General features: G+C 49.1%; 2 protein-coding genes across 2 annotated transcripts in view; one reads left to right on the top strand and one right to left on the bottom strand.

Moving 5' to 3' along the window:
- LOC105205270 (atrophin-1) overlaps positions 1 to 6,315 on the bottom strand; it is a 121,849-nt gene extending 115,534 nt beyond the window's left edge. Inside the window, exon 1 of the mRNA XM_011174617.3 lies at positions 3,817 to 6,315. Within this exon, the coding sequence (XP_011172919.2) occupies positions 3,817 to 4,022 (206 nt within the window). The 5' untranslated portion in view covers positions 4,023 to 6,315. The remainder of the gene's footprint in view (positions 1 to 3,816) is intronic.
- The window catches only part of LOC105205288, a 136,353-nt gene that overhangs the window by 104,219 nt on the left and 16,596 nt on the right, over positions 1 to 15,538 (top strand). The window lies entirely within an intron of this gene.

The following is a 15,538-nucleotide window of genomic DNA, read 5'->3' as shown; positions in this document are numbered from 1 at the left end:
CTCGTCGCCGACGAGATTCCGCAAATTATACTGTTTAAGGAACGAGGGCGCGACCGGACCTTGCGCAACGAATACAAATGCAGTGCCAGCCGGCAGCGCGTCCCTTCGGCGCGCGTGACGAAATTCGTAAAGGAGCTCTCGAAGCCAGCAGCCCTCGTCACCCCCTTCGGGGAAGTGCGGGGGTACGCTCGCAGGGGATTTCACTGACACACGAGGGAGAAAGAGAGAACCGCTTTGGCGACAACGTGATAATATTTCTGAACTTGGCCAGAGAGAGAGAGAGAGAGGGGGGTGTGGGGGAAGGAGAGCTCGTGGAAGAAAAAATTCGTCGGTCGTATCTCGAAAGAGAGACCGAGAGCCGGCGGTCTACACCGAAACTGGTTTCGTAAGTGCCGCTTCGGCAATAAAAAGAGACGGGTAGGGAGAAAACGAGGGAGACAGAGAGAAAGAGGCACGTAACGCGACCGCATTCACGACGAGCGCATTTACATGTTACGTAAAATTTCGTTGGGACCCGCGATACACGACACGCCGCAACGACCGACGGTCTCTGTCTCTCTCTCTCTCTCTCTCTCTCTCTCTCTCTCTCTCTCTCTCTCTCGTGCGCGCGCGATGCTCGCCTCTCGGTCCATTCGCATCTCAATGAAAGTCCAGATGACTTTTGCCGCGGGAGATCGCGGGGAAATCTCTGTGTAGCGTTCATCTCGCGAGCTTTTGAATATGCACGAATTTAGAACAGGGCGGATAAACAAATTTAATCAAAACTTCTACGGCACGACGACGTAAGACGCATGACACAATCGATGATGATGCTTCTTTCAGTGAGAGCCGTCTAAAAAAGGTAAAAGAGAATATTCATTTATTTGTTACGCATTTACAAAAGTTGGAGGAATGGCAAAAATGTTTAACCAGGTAAAAGTCATCGTTTGAGGAGGGATTTAAATCATAAAAAGCTCAAATTGTGTTTTAAATCAAATTTATTTGCAGTCGTTTGTCAGATGCGTATGCGTGCGTCTATTGTGGTCGACGTAGCTTCGTTATCCACTGATTGTATCATTGGAAGCCTTAAAATTTCTAGTTTATAGCGACTTCAGTCGTTCGCCCAGACTTGCATTAATTTATAGATAGCCCGTATAACGCATTCGCGCTACGCGCGTATTATCGAAACGTGACTTTTTTTTTATATCATAGAGACACGGAGTACTAGGACGGCGATGTAAAACGTCCGATTTATCATGCGTTCGATAGCTTGTTTTAATGTATCGCACCGACGGAAACGTTGCAAATACTGGCGGACTAAAAAAAAAGGCGGAGCTTTTACTCCAATTTTCAAGGATGATAGATCGTCCCTCGTATTTCAAAATTGGAGCGGAACGAACGTACGCGAGCTCTCGGCTCGGCTCGGCTCGGCCGCGCGCCGCGCCGGTTATCGCGCTCCTTCTTTTTTATCCGCGCGGCATTATCGTGTCGCGACGTTATTTCTGTCTTCGCGACTGACTCATCGATGTCTCGGAAAGAAATGACCCTTGGTCGCGATACCGTCGGCTTTGCATGCTTATCAGCTCGGCGCAAAGGCGACGCTATCGGAAAAGAACATTCGCGTACAACGCAGTCGTAAGGCCGGTCTCAAGTTCGTCGACGGAACCTTCATTCGCGCCATCGACGCCGTTTATTCCGGATATGTCGTAAATCAGATTTTAAGACTTATCGAATTTGCATAATACACGGTTCAGGATGCTCTTGAACAAGATTCAGGCGTCTTGCCGCTTTAACAGTTAAACGGCTAGCGTGTCGGATGTCCCAGAAAGTCTGTTGTGCTACTACCCGGGGGAATATGTTATTCGCGTGAATCCAACCAGATAATTCGAGCCGATATGCCTGGGCCTTGATTAGGAATTCTTATCTTAATATTCTCGGGGAGTATAGTCTCTCTCTCTTGTAGTCTATGAAAAAGAAATTGGTCATTTAAAATTCAACGTTTCGTGTCATAACAAGAATAATAATGCGATAAAACCGACGAGCAACAGTAACCAGTGCGATGACATTCGATCCTCGTGCGGTTTTCTGTTTTTCTTGCCGTTTATAACCGTTCGCACGACTTCTTCTACTTAAAGCCACTTGAGGCCACCATTTATAAAGTCTGGCAAGTTCCTCCCGCAGCAGTGTGAATCTACCGCGTGCTCTCTCTCTCTCTCGCTCTCTCTCGCTCTCTTTTTCCTCTTATCCCATTCATAAAGCAAGAGATATTGAAAAAGAAACGGCAAGAACAATTTCGCTTTTGCCGGCGGAATAGGGCAAGAGAGAGAAAGAGAGAAGGAGAGATTTTCTCTCGCCGGGAGGAATTCACCTGCTGATCTAAGTCGCCATTTGTATTGTCTGCGTATATTGCGGGAACATGTGGCTCATAAAATCGTATCGCGTCCAGCCGTTTCCATTCGAAGATATTTCCGTGCGCGCACACGCGGATGCGGATAAAAACAAATATGAATGGCAGCGATACCGGCGGCAACGTTATACGCCATACAACCGCGTCGTTTAAAAGGTTAATGTCGATATCCCGATGAACGTAAATAAACATTTTTAGCGGCGCGACGACACTCCGCGGACCCGCCGATCATTCCAGCTGGCCGGAGGAAAAAAATCAGGATGCTAGATGAGACGGAAATAAGGCGATCGTCGCGCGAATTTGTCGACACTTTTGTCTTTCCTCATCGTCACCTCTCTCGAAACCACCGCATTCTTCTCACCGTTTGATTGAAACTGTATAATTAAAATCAGATGTCCAGGAAGTAATTCGTTTCCACTCAATTCGACGATAATATAGGACGCGGCATTCGCACGAGAGATAACACATCGCCCTTCGTCGCTTTATTATCTTCTCATCTAATCGTTTCGCGACAGGAATCTTACCTAGAAATGCACCGCGAAAGGGGCGCACTAAATTATACCGTCAGGTGGAGTTAACGCGAAGGTTCGTGTGTAAGAAGCCGTCAAGGTCGCTTCTTCGAACGGATGGGTTTTACGGGTTTTAGTGTTCGGCAAATAACATTTGCCGCTTAGTTTGGTATACGAATATAGTTTGCCGTTTAGTGGCTGGTGTATTGATGCAAAAGCCAGCCGTGTTTGGACAGCATCTACCCGGTGGAAAAAGCGAAATGGGTTTACCGGTTATATGCTGTTTTGACCACAAAAACCGCCCGGTTTCTACAACAATTGAAGCAACTGGTCGCAAAATCGCCTTCATTATTCAGCTCTCTGACGAAAGAGCGAAATATCGAAGATCCTTTCGACAATTTTAGTTTTCCGATTCTTCTGTTCTGCAATCTGCGTTCAAGGCAAACGGCTCGTAAAATCCACTATCTGAATTGTATTTTCTGTGCTGCTCCGAAAATAGAAAAGGATTTTTTTTTTCATATTTAGGTGAAAATTAATTAGCCTCGAGTGCATTTGCGTATTTGTAACGCTTGCAATCAATTCTTTTCACAGAATTGACCTATTCCAAAAGCCCCTGCACATTTACACTAATATACAGAGAACAAAAAGTCTAAAGCAACTTGACGCGCCGAGCTGTATTTTATGCAGCGACGCGAGAAGGGATCCTATAGCTTCGCTCTTTACGAGAGAAGTCTTCGTCCGTCTCGTTCGTGAAATTAACAACTTGGACGCAGGTATACCTACGGCCATTTCTCGCGCGTGTAGCCGCGCGTTCGCCAAAGCGGCGGGCTCTCTCGGCTCGAAGGTCGAACACTTTCGAGCGTCGAGCGCGGGTTCCCGGCATCAGTGCTCGAAAAGAACGGCAGAGAGGCGGATACTTACATCTTGTAGTGGTGCTGCATGTGGTGGCCGACTAGGTGCATGTCGCTGGCGTGTTGCTGCTGCTGCTGCATCTGCTGATGCTGCTGCTGCTGCTGTTGCTGCGGCTGCGGCTGATGCATACCCTGATGATGGTGAGTCTGCGGGGGGTCCAGGCTAGATGCACCCAGCAGGGTAGCGCTCTCCCTGAACAACGTTGCCACCTGCATCCTGGCTGTGTCGTTCGCGTTAGCGATTTCACCGGAAGTGATTTGCCGTCGGCCGGCGTCGCGACGTCGCTACGTCGCGCGTTACCTCTCTTTCGTATCTCGAATCTCGGCGTCGCGTGGACGGCTTCTTTACTCGTCGTCAAAAACGAGAACGGCTCGTTTTCTACGATAGGAACGACGACGTCTAGGTAATCCCTTCGTAACGCGAACGTGAATGTGTTGGTTTCTCCGTGACGGCGAAGCTCACCGTTCCACGCCACGGCCTGGGATCGATACCGGCTTCGAGATCCTTCGAAGGCGATTATTAGGATCGCGGGTTAGGTTCCGAGAAAGGTCCTCCGGATCGCGTGATTGCGGAATGGTCGTCGCGGTTGTCTTCACCGACGACCTCTTCTTGCGCGAGGCTCTCCGATTACCGTGACCGCGAGTCTTGCGCCTACAAATAATATCTCTTGTTGTCTCTCAATTGCTAGGATCGTGAATAGTCACGGGATAGTCAGGATAGCCAGTCTTTAGCGACAGCGGTTGAAGAATATAGTCACCGGTGTATTCAGACTATCTAGACTCGGACACGACTATCATCCGCAGGATCTCGCGAACGACGACACGATCCAAGTCTGATGGACTTGACGTCGAGCTGCGTAAAAACGATGACGACTCGCGGAGCACGCCGTCGGCATCCGTCGGTAGATTACGCTTTTTCACGTTCCTCGTCTCGCGAACACCTGATTCGGGGTAACACCTGATTAACGATTGCGGCAACACGCCGCGGCCAGCAGCACGACGACTCTCGTCGATGCCACCGTCGCGGCGACGACGGAACCGACGTCGACCGACGACAATGCGGCACACCACGCGAGAATCTCTCTCTCTCTCTTTCTCTCTTTTTCTCTCTTTTTTCTCTCCTTCTCTTCCTCTCTCGGTAAATCTCTCAGTCGAGACCTCGCGAAGTCATCATCGTTGCCCTCGTCGTTACGACCGACGGCAACGTTACCAGCATCCTCTCCGCTCGACCGCGATCGCCAGCCGGAACGCCTCCGCGCCCAACAGGCCGGAAGCCACGAAAGTCCTCTCTGCTCTTCTCCGCTTTCCTCTCCTCTCCCGATGGGCCCACTCGCGCGCTCGCGCGCGCGCGTGGCCTGGCCTGCTGGGTCCTCTCGCACTCACACACACTCACCGGAGGCGCGGACGCGCTCTCGCGCGCGCAACACGCGAGCCACACACGGGATCACTGGCCGCGCACGGATGTACTTGGTTTGGGAGCTTTCTTTCTCGGAGGAGTTTCTCTCCCCTCGGCCTCGCGTGCGCTCTCCTTCTTTCTCTCTATCTCCTCTCACTTTACTTCCCTCCGTATTGCCACACTACGTTTATATTATCGTCCCTTCACCCGCGACGCGATGCCGCCTCGAATTCGCGCACTCCGTATCGTCTGTCATGTTCTCGCCGTGCGGCCGTCGCGCGCACCTTTGAATTACGCGCACCGCCCGCCGTCTCGCCGCACCACCGTCGGTGCGGTGCGGTGCGGTGCGGTGCGGTGTGGTGCGATGGTGCAGCGCGTGTGAGTTGGCACCCACGCCCCGTTGAAGGCAGGGTGGTTGGCGCGCGTTATCGCTCTCTCGCGGCGTGTGCGTGCCGGTCACGTCGCGCGTCGAGGTATACGCGACGACGACGACGATGACGACGACAACAACGACGACGACGACGACGACGACGACGACGACGACGACGACGACGACGCTGCGCACAATATTCTCTCTCTCCCGTCGGCTTGCGTCGATCGTCGCTCGCTGCGCGAACTCCGCGGTACTACCTCGCGATATACGTCACACACGTTGGAGTCGGAGTCGGAGTCAGAGTCGAGCCGAACCGAAGCGAGTCGAGACGTACGTATACGTACGGACGTGCGTGCGTACTCACGCTGCGCTGCGTGAATCCTCCTGCGAGAGAGGGACTTGTGTTCGACGGAACACACGCGCGGATACGCACCGTGCGGACGACTCGCAGACTTCTCCGCCGCTTTTTGCGTTTCTCCTCCGCTCTCGCGAGCTTCTCTCCTCTTTTTCTCTCTCTCTCTATCTTTCTCTCTATCTCTCTTTCTCTTTCGAGCTCTCTCCTGCCCTCGCCTCCGCGGCGCAAACTCTCCCTCTCTCCCTCTTTCTCTCTCTTTCTCTTTCGCTCCCTCTCGTCGTGTAAACACGCGCGCACACACACACCGCGGAATCTGCAACCGCGGCAGCAAGAGTCGGCACCGCACTGCTCGGCCGTATCGCTCGCTCGGCCGCTCGAACCGCACCGCTCGTACGTTTCCGTTGTTGCTCGACGACGTTCGGTCGTGTTCGGGTTCGAAGCCTCACGGCGGTGGAGGCGGTGGCGGCGGTGGTGGAGGCGGCGGCGGCGGCAACGGCGGTGGTGGCGGCAGCGGCGACGGCGGTGGCGGCGGCTGTGGCTGGTCCGGCGCAGTCTATCTTTTGCTGCCTCGCGCTCTCGCCTGCCTCTGTCTCTCTCTCTCTCTCTCTCTTACCTTTCCTCCTGCCTCACCCGCCTCTCTCGCGTCGTCTCTTTCTCTCTCTTTCGCCATGCGCACATCCACGACTACCTCTCTCTCTTTCTCTCTCTCTCTCACTCTCTCCCTCCTTTTACCCTCATATTCTCCTTTCCCTTTTCGTTCCCTCTCGCTCCACCCAAACGTAGTTCTCCGTTTCTTCCTCTTCCTCTCTCTCCCACGCACGTGCGCGTGTTTCCTCTCTCCCCTCGTCGCTCGTCTTCCCTCCTTTTCCACCGCGATCGTTTCGTCTCCCTCATTTCGTTCCTTCGTCCCTCGTGTCTCTCTCTCTCTCTCTCTCTTTCTCTTCGTCCGTCACCCTCACACCCACTTCCCACACCCACCGACCTCCCCTTTCACCCTCTTTCTCCCCCATCTTTCTTCTTCTTTCTTTGTACGTCTCTCCTCCATTCTTCTTATCCTCCATTTTCGTTCTTCTTTTTACGACTGTTCTCGTCCTGCTCGCGGCCAAGGATAACCGATGAGCGGCTCGACAGGGCTAATCGATCGCCAGGGCGATCGATGGTAAATCGTGGCACGCGCCCCGGCGATCGATTGAGATAGATCGATCGTAAGTGCGGGCCGCGCGATCGTTACCCATGCGGCTACGTTGGTCGCATCGACGATAAGGCATCAACGCGCGGAGAGAGAGAGAGAGAGAGAGAGACGACGACGACGACTACAACGACGTATAACGGTCACTCTCCACGCGTAGCAGCCAACGACGAACCGGGGCCGAATTTACAACGGATCGTACGTCCTTTCCACCTATGGACCGAGGACATTATGCAAATGAGCCGCGCGAGCGGCGAGATTGTATTTGCGTGAGGATGTCGCAACGGCAGATTCTTCAAGATGCGACCGAGGGAGACGGGTTCGCGCTCACATATTTACGTAGGTGATCTTTTTTTAGATTCTACACTAGCGAGCCTCCTTGAACATCTCCATCTTCATCGTCGTTTTCGTCTTCCTCTTCTTCGTCTTCGCCTTCGTCGTCGTCGTCGTCGTCGTCGTCGTCGTCGTCGTCGTCGTTGTTGTCGTCATCGTCGTCGTCGTCGTCATCGTCGTCGTCGTCGTTGTCGTCGTCGTCGTTGTCGTCGTCGTCGTCCTCAACGTCGTCCTCAACGTCGTCCTCGCGTTCCCGTCGTCACCGCCCTGATACGTCTTATATTGGCTTCTGTAATCTACTGACAATGCTGACAGTTTTGTGGTTGTAAATACGACACTTCGAAATACACAGTACTGCTGTCTGCGTGACGGAGTAATTCTTAGATAAAACAGTCGATTCGATTCCCACACCTCGGTTTTGCTTGGCGTACATGTGTAAAGTTACAAACGATTATCGTGGCAGAAAGTTTGCGAGAAGTATGTACATCGCGCGAAGCGGCAGTTACTGTAAAGAAACTCGTAAATATTGCAAACAGTTTGACGACGAGTTTGGATTCGGATGATGCATTCTTAATTTCGATTACTGAAAATACTTTGCGAGGTCAACGTATTATAAGGCCTTGTGCTCAAAATTACATCGGCGATGCTGCATTTCAGGTGTTAGCATCCATCAAAAATATCAGGAAGTCGACGATTTTTAAGATCAATTTGTATTAATTTGAATAATTTTCAGCAATGCGCATTTTCAAGTTTTCTCGGCAGTAAAATAACATCTCTTCACTTTGACTGCATTTTCTTTTGACTTGGTTTTAATTCTAAGCAGATTATATTTTTTGTGAATACAGAGATTTTTGCAGGTGGTAGATAATGATTATGCAATCATTGACTAAATAAGTTACCGAACGATTCTCGAATAGGAACTCGTTGAGGATGGTTTTGAATTCTCCGATTGTGCGAGAGCTTCGAATCGAATATAAAATGAGTTACGATATATATATATATATATATATATATATATATATATATATATATATATATACACACATACACACATACACATATATATACAGATTTAGAGAATAGAGAAGGATACAGAAGGAGTGAAATACAGCCAAAATGGGCTAGTATTAACAATCGGTTTTACCGGATGTGTAGTCTGTAATAATACATCTCTAATAATACACATCTATATTTTCCCTACGTTTTCATTACTCCTCGCGATGTAATCCCGGCGACACCGATAAACAATTAACGATTGCGGTATTAATCGGCCACGTCGCGATGTGGCTCGCCATTCTCATCGTTGTCATCGTCAACACTGTCGCCTATCGCCGTCGTCGTCGTCGTCGTCGTCGTCGTCATTGTCGTTATCGTCGTAGTCGTAATCGTCGTGGATCGCGAGCCGCGCGATCGATTCTCTCGCGAGAAGAAGAAACGAGCTGAATTATTATTCCCCGGAGTTGATTTCCGATTCTCCGTTCTCCGCGGGACGCGACGGTGCACCGCGGTGTGCCTCGTGTAACCAAAATAAACCTCGTGTGTACTCGCGCGGTCAGCGGACAAAAAAAGGGGGGGGGGGAGGAAAAAAGGGGGAAGACCACGAAAATATCGGACGAGGTCCAGCTCGCGCGCGAGATCGATTCTCGCGCTTCTTTTTCCAGCCTTCTCTCCCCGCCGTCGATTCTTATTATTATTAATCGATTCGAATTATCGACCGCGCAGTCATCGCCGGTCGTAGTCGTCGCTGTCCGCTGCCTTCGCCCTGGTCGCCGCCGGCACACCGGTCCGTCCGCATATATTCCGCTCCGCCTGGATGCACGACCACCGCCGCCGCTGCCGCCGCCGCCGCTGCCGCCGTCGTCGTCGTCGCCGTCGCCATCGCCATCGCCATAGTGCGCTACTCGCCGTCACGTTGTGCGTATGCGTCAGCACGTACAATATCTGCGTGCACACGTAGTTTGCGTCCGCGTCTGCGTCCGTGTGCGCGTTGTGTACAATGCGCGCGACCACGAGAGCGCCGAGAGTGTGTTGCGACGAGGCGAACGCGAGAAAGGGAGGAACGGAGAAAACGCGCCGTATATACGTACTTTATGTGTGAGTGCGTTGTCAGAGTGTGGGTGCATACGGTGACCCTGCCGCGCTGGATGAGTGGGTGGAAAATCAGGGACGTAGCGAGGATCGACGATGAGAGTCGGCGTGCCCGCGACGAAGCGCGTCTCGTGCTCTTCAACATCTCGTCGAACCAACATAACGATATTTGCCATGCGGTATCTTGCCAGCAGAGGTTTGCATTCTTTATAAACAAAGTTTATCGCACCTAGTATAATATGTATTTCGCGATCACAAAGTCTTTCATCTCTCTTATCATTCTCTTGATACACGTGTGTGCTTACCTGTTTTGCTTCAAAAGAAAAAAACGAGATACGTAATCGAAAAAAGTAATCGAACGGAACAAGTGTCGTATTTCGATTTTTAAAAACTACCTTTTGCAAAAGTAACGTTTTATCACGTTTTTCTCTTTGTATCTTATTCTTTTTTTTAAACGTTTAATATGTAACACGAATCTCTCGTTAGTGTGATTTTTTCGTGCATTCTTTTATCGTTTCATAATTCTGTATGTCTTAAATATGGAGTATTTCGAGCAATGTATTGTATTATTTTTCCACTTGTACTTATAATTAATTCATCTTTGTTACAATTATTCGACTGCATCTTGTAACAACCAAGATGAGAATTTGCGTGTCGAATTTTACAGCGCGTTTCACGCGATGTTATCCGGGCTGAATCTCTTCCTGATTAAATTTCCGAAACAGTCTTCAGGAAGCCGCGGTAAAATTGTACGTTTTGGGCTATTTCGCTCTCTCTTTTCTCTCAAGGGCGTCAAAGTCAAAATCTCTTGACACGCTCCTGCTTGAAGCGACACGTGTCCGTGTGTGCGTGTGCGTGTGCGCATAGCCAGGTTGCCACGAGAGGAGGCAGAGAGAGAGAGACGAAGGAAGAGAGGGGGGGGGGGTCAACGAGCGAGAGGGATGTAACGGTCAGGGAGGAGAAGAGGGTGATGTTCACGCGTGGGAGGAAGAGAAAGGGATCGAGAGAGAGGGAGATGTAACCGGTGTGTGGAACGTGCGCGCGTCGGAGAAGGACAAGGCGAGTTGGAGGAGGATCGAGGCTTCGCGAGCGAGAGAGAGAAGAGAGAGCAGCCAAAGGAGGGATAAGACTGGCACGCGAGAAAGAGGAATCCAGTCGGTTGGACAGCGACGGCGATATCGTCGAAGCCCACATACACATGCACACACCCTACACACATACGCCAGCGGATGCACACTGGGCCGTCAAGCTCGCGCACTACAGACTGCCAGACTCCCACCACGAACTTTTGGAAAAATCAATAGAATACAAGAAAAGCCCATGGTGCGCCAGGCGAGCGGAGCTCTCTTCCCTCCCACCTTCACCTTTTCCCTCTTTCTCTCTCTTCCTCTCGTCTTCGTACTCGCTCTTTCTCTATTTTTCACTCTCTCTCTCTCTCTCTCTCTCTCTCTTTCTCTTTCTCCCTCTCTCCTGCCTCCCTTTCGCCCACTACTCTCCCTGTTTCTCGCCGCATCTCTCGCGCGCACACGCGGTAACCGTGTTCACCGCCGCTCGCGAGAAAGAGAGGGAGAACTCGCGTGTATACACTGGCGATCGACGGAGATAGGCGGCATGCGTGCACGCACGACGGCCAAGGACGGAGATAAGAACGGAAAGGGGGGCTAGAGGAAAGGAGGGAAGGCGCAGGATTGTGTGTAGAGGGGTATTACGAGCGTATCCGACAGTATCCAGGCAAGTTGGACAGAGAAAGGGCGAGACGGGTAGAGAGGAGAAAGAAGGAGAGAAACGTGAAACACGAATCGCACTATGAGCTTGGTTTTGGTTGAACCGAGATGGCGAACGCGAGAGGGAGAAGAGAGAGAGAAAAATGTTCGTGTGCACTTAATAGACGAGGCGGGGAAAGAGAAAGAGAGAGAGAGAGAGAAGGAAAAAAGCTGTCGCAGTAAAGATAGATAGAGACGAAGATAATCGCGGACACATACATGACTACGTTCTGCGTACCTAAGACGCGTGCAAGTTCCGTCCTTAGGTCAAAGAGAGAAGGAGAAAGAAGGAAAAAAAGAGGAGAGAAAGAGACGTATGTTTGCTGCATGCACGTGTTCGTGCGCGAGAAAGACAGGGAAATACGGCGGTTCGGCCGAGCTAGCGCGAATAGCTCGCGACGGGTTACGTAGGAGCGCTCGCTAATGGGCAGGAGACGAAGAGCCATATGCAGCGAGATGCATAGGGAGAGGAGAGAGAGAGAGAGAGAGAGAGAGAGAGAGAGAGAGAGAGAGAGAGAGAGAGAGAGAGAGAGAGAGAGAGAGAGAGAGAGAGAGAGAGAGAGAGGGGGATACTGCGCACGCGAACGCGCCTTGTCCGTGTTGGTGCACCGAGCAGAAGATTTGCACGGTTCAACAAACGCCTCTCGCTTATGTATATGTGCAAAACTATGTACGAATCTCCTGGGGTAAATCGCACGTGTACATGGGACGCGCGTATTGCACGCGTGTATGTGTTGTGTGCATACGGTACATATATATACATGTGTATGTGTGTGTATATATATATATATATATAATATATATATATATATATATATATATATATATATATATATATATAAACACTGTTATATACGTGGTATATCCCTGACCAATCGCAGCTCCTTTCAACAATGAATTGCGCAAGTGGGTAAAAAGAAGCGCATTTAGCAAAATTTTGCAAGTTGAAGGTTGATTAGAATTAGAATTAATCATAGAAGGAACGTCAGCTTGATAATCACGACAAATATATTGTTTGTTTCATATCTGCGAAGCTAATATCATAATTATTCAGATTACTGTATAATGGATTAATTACGATTTCTTTTTTTACTACAGAAAATGGATGCGTTTATTTGTTTATTTTTTTTTTTTTTATACGAGTCTTCTATAGTTTGGTCAGAAACACTATCGAGCACGGAGGTCGAAATGGGGCACTGGAGGTTTGTGATGTTGACTTTAGAAAGACATGCCTAGTGTATTATCATCTTTATCGCTTCTGACGTATTCCCGAATGTGTGATAAATGAAAAGTTACAAACAAAACGGGAGAAAATGAAAAAATCATCGAAATGGTTTACTAGGTCGGAAGTAGAAATACATTTCTAATGGTATACTTTACATCACGCGCGTTGAAACTATTTAAGTAGTCTCAACATTTAACTCAACTCGATTCAAACTAACTTTCGTTAACATTACCGTTTTGCAAGATACTGCAAATGGGGTATGCGATTATAGAGGCGTATTTATTATCTAATTTATTGAGAAACAATGATAATTCGGTCACGGTGATTTTTTACAATGACTTGCTTAAGATATTTCGAATTCGTCATCATGTTGCGACTGGTGTTACTGCATTCTTGAAGTGTGAGCGCACCGTTTTTCCGGCACGAAAAAGCAGCCACCAATTCGCGGTGAGGAAGACGGCAGAATACGAGCCGTCTTTTCCAAGCGCACCACTGACCAACAGCGGGAACCGCGTACGTGCGTTTTCGTTCGGTGGAAACGAGAACCGGGACGACGCGGTTGAGGTCGTTCTCTCCCCTCACCTCTCTCTTTCCTCTCCGTGATTGTGGTAGTGCAGATTGCTCTCGTGTGCACCGCCTGCCAGTCACCCACGCCATGTTCTTGGCCTCTCGTCTCCTCCAACAGGATTTTTCTCTCGTAGAATTTTTCTCGATTGCCAGGAGAAAAAGCGCGCGCGAAGTTGTCTACGATTTGTTCTTTCGTCTAGATCACACCGGGGAAGAGGATCGGTCTAGATCACGCGATGTCTCGAAGTCTGAATTAGCATCCGCGTATAATTTTTGCAGACATGGCAACGAACAGTCCCATCCGAGGATTCTAAGATAATGGAAATGTACCCGGTCGGCCCACTCGCCGCTCTCCGGTGATCCGCAATTTTTCTTCACTTATTTTTACAGTTGGATAAAATTAACGGGCGGGATTTTTAGCACGCGCGGAATAATTTCGGTATTATGTTCTCTTAATTGTGCCAAGAGTATTCGGATGATATATTTGACATTCGTGGCGGGAAAAATATTCGTACGTAGCCGCCGCCGAAATGCATTATTAATTGAAACAAATGCGTTCCGCCGCGAGTATGCGCTTTCATTAGAGCTCTCTTAATGAAGAAGTGTCACGAAATAATTAAACTTATGATGATAAAACGTCATTCCGTGATACTTCATGCGATGCTCGATTTCAGCTGCTCACGGAGCATCCGTCTTGTCTTAGAGAAAAAAAAGAACTTGTACAGATTCGTCGTATCGAATTTATTCAAAATGCATCCTATTCGTCCCTGTCTTTCGCGTGATCGCGGCACACTCGGGGTTTTATTCGAAGTTTTTCAGCATCTCCTTTTTTTGTCGCTTTTTTTTTCTAGGACATCTATTGGAGTAATTACAGAGAGACGCGAAGGGCAACGGCGACAGATCCAAGCGGAATTGGAGCTTGGCTCCTACTAAACGGAACTGACCCAGCTTCGCGGCTTTCTACCCTCCTCTCATCTCTGCCTCACCCTCTCTCGCTGTCTGTCTCTCCCAGCCTCTCGTTCTTCTCTCCGTCCTCGCCCCCGCTCGCGATTCTCTCCGTTCCGCTTTCCCTTCTCCTCGACATTCTCTTCCCTCTCCCACACGCTCGGCGACGAGACACCGTCGAGAAGTTTCAATTTATACGGAAAGTTGTCATGACCGAATGCACAAATACGTGCGCCGTATCGCGTCCGTTTTACTAGCCCATTCATATCAGCTGGCACGCTGATGTAAACACGCGGGGAAATCGCAGTGAGATTCAGCTTTGTGCCGCGATCATCTTAAGCCGACAACGTTACGCGTACGTCGTTGTGTGTCGCGTGGCGCGCGTATTTGTGCATTAATTGACTTTCGAATGAAAGAATTAGGTAGGATTTTATAAACTTTTATAAATTTTTCTCGACTACCCCCTTCCCCACCTCCACAATTTTCCATTCCGACGAACTCCGACAAATGCAGACCATATTTAGATTGGACGAATAATCGAGGCGTCGGCTTCTTCAAATATCTGAATTAATATTTGAGAAACGTATTAAATATAAATACTCTAGCCTTTTTACTTCAGTATTTTTGGATTCTCAATGAATGTCTGAAGCACTGGATCGAGCTTGAATACTCGAGTTACGTTCCATTGATGTCTGAGGCATTAAAAGAATCCTTGATATTTTCGACACATATCGATTATGAAATTTAAAATTTAAAATATGCCAAATATATCTAATTTAAATTATATTTCACAAATATTGGAATTTTGTAATATGTACTCGACGAATATATATATATATATATATATTCCGAGCACATTGCGTACTCCGTGAATATTGAAATCTATGAAAATTCACAGAATGCAAAGCAATCGTAGTTGAGAAGCAGTCGATCGAGCGGGGAATGCGTTCCGCAATTTTGACACCGGGCGGAAAGAAGCGAAGGGGTGACGGGTTCGCACGCGCGTGACCATTCAGTTTAAAGACCTTGGGAGGCACGCGACGAAAAAGAGCATTCCTTTGCTGCCACCGCCAGTCGAGGGCTGGCGGCGCGGCGTTATGGTTGACGCCTTTTCTCGGTAGTGGTGGACGAGCGGACCGGAGGGGACCACACCGGGAACACCTGTCGTTATAAATTACCGCGATGTGTTACGAGTAACGTGGAAGAGTGCTTGCGCGCCGGTCTTCCTCACCCCCGCGAGAATTTCACACCCTTCCATCTCGCGTTTCGCGTATTCTCTTGTGCACCGCGTTGAGAAATAATTTGGAAAAAAATTCCATGTAGTTAAAAATGCATTACGACTCTAAGTAGGGATTGTAAGCATAGAGAGAGAGAAATGTGTGAAAAAGGAATAACATCGAGATAATAATGTTTATTACGTTTTACATTCATCACGTATTATAAAAGCAAAAAAGATGATAAGTATATACAGATGTTGTATATTTAATTCTACTCGTAT

This window comes from Solenopsis invicta, chromosome 3 (genome assembly GCF_016802725.1).
Source record: "Solenopsis invicta isolate M01_SB chromosome 3, UNIL_Sinv_3.0, whole genome shotgun sequence".
NCBI classification, from domain to species: domain Eukaryota; kingdom Metazoa; phylum Arthropoda; class Insecta; order Hymenoptera; family Formicidae; genus Solenopsis; species Solenopsis invicta.
Note: the sequence above shows the minus strand (reverse complement) of the source record. Positions and strands in the feature narration are given on the sequence as shown.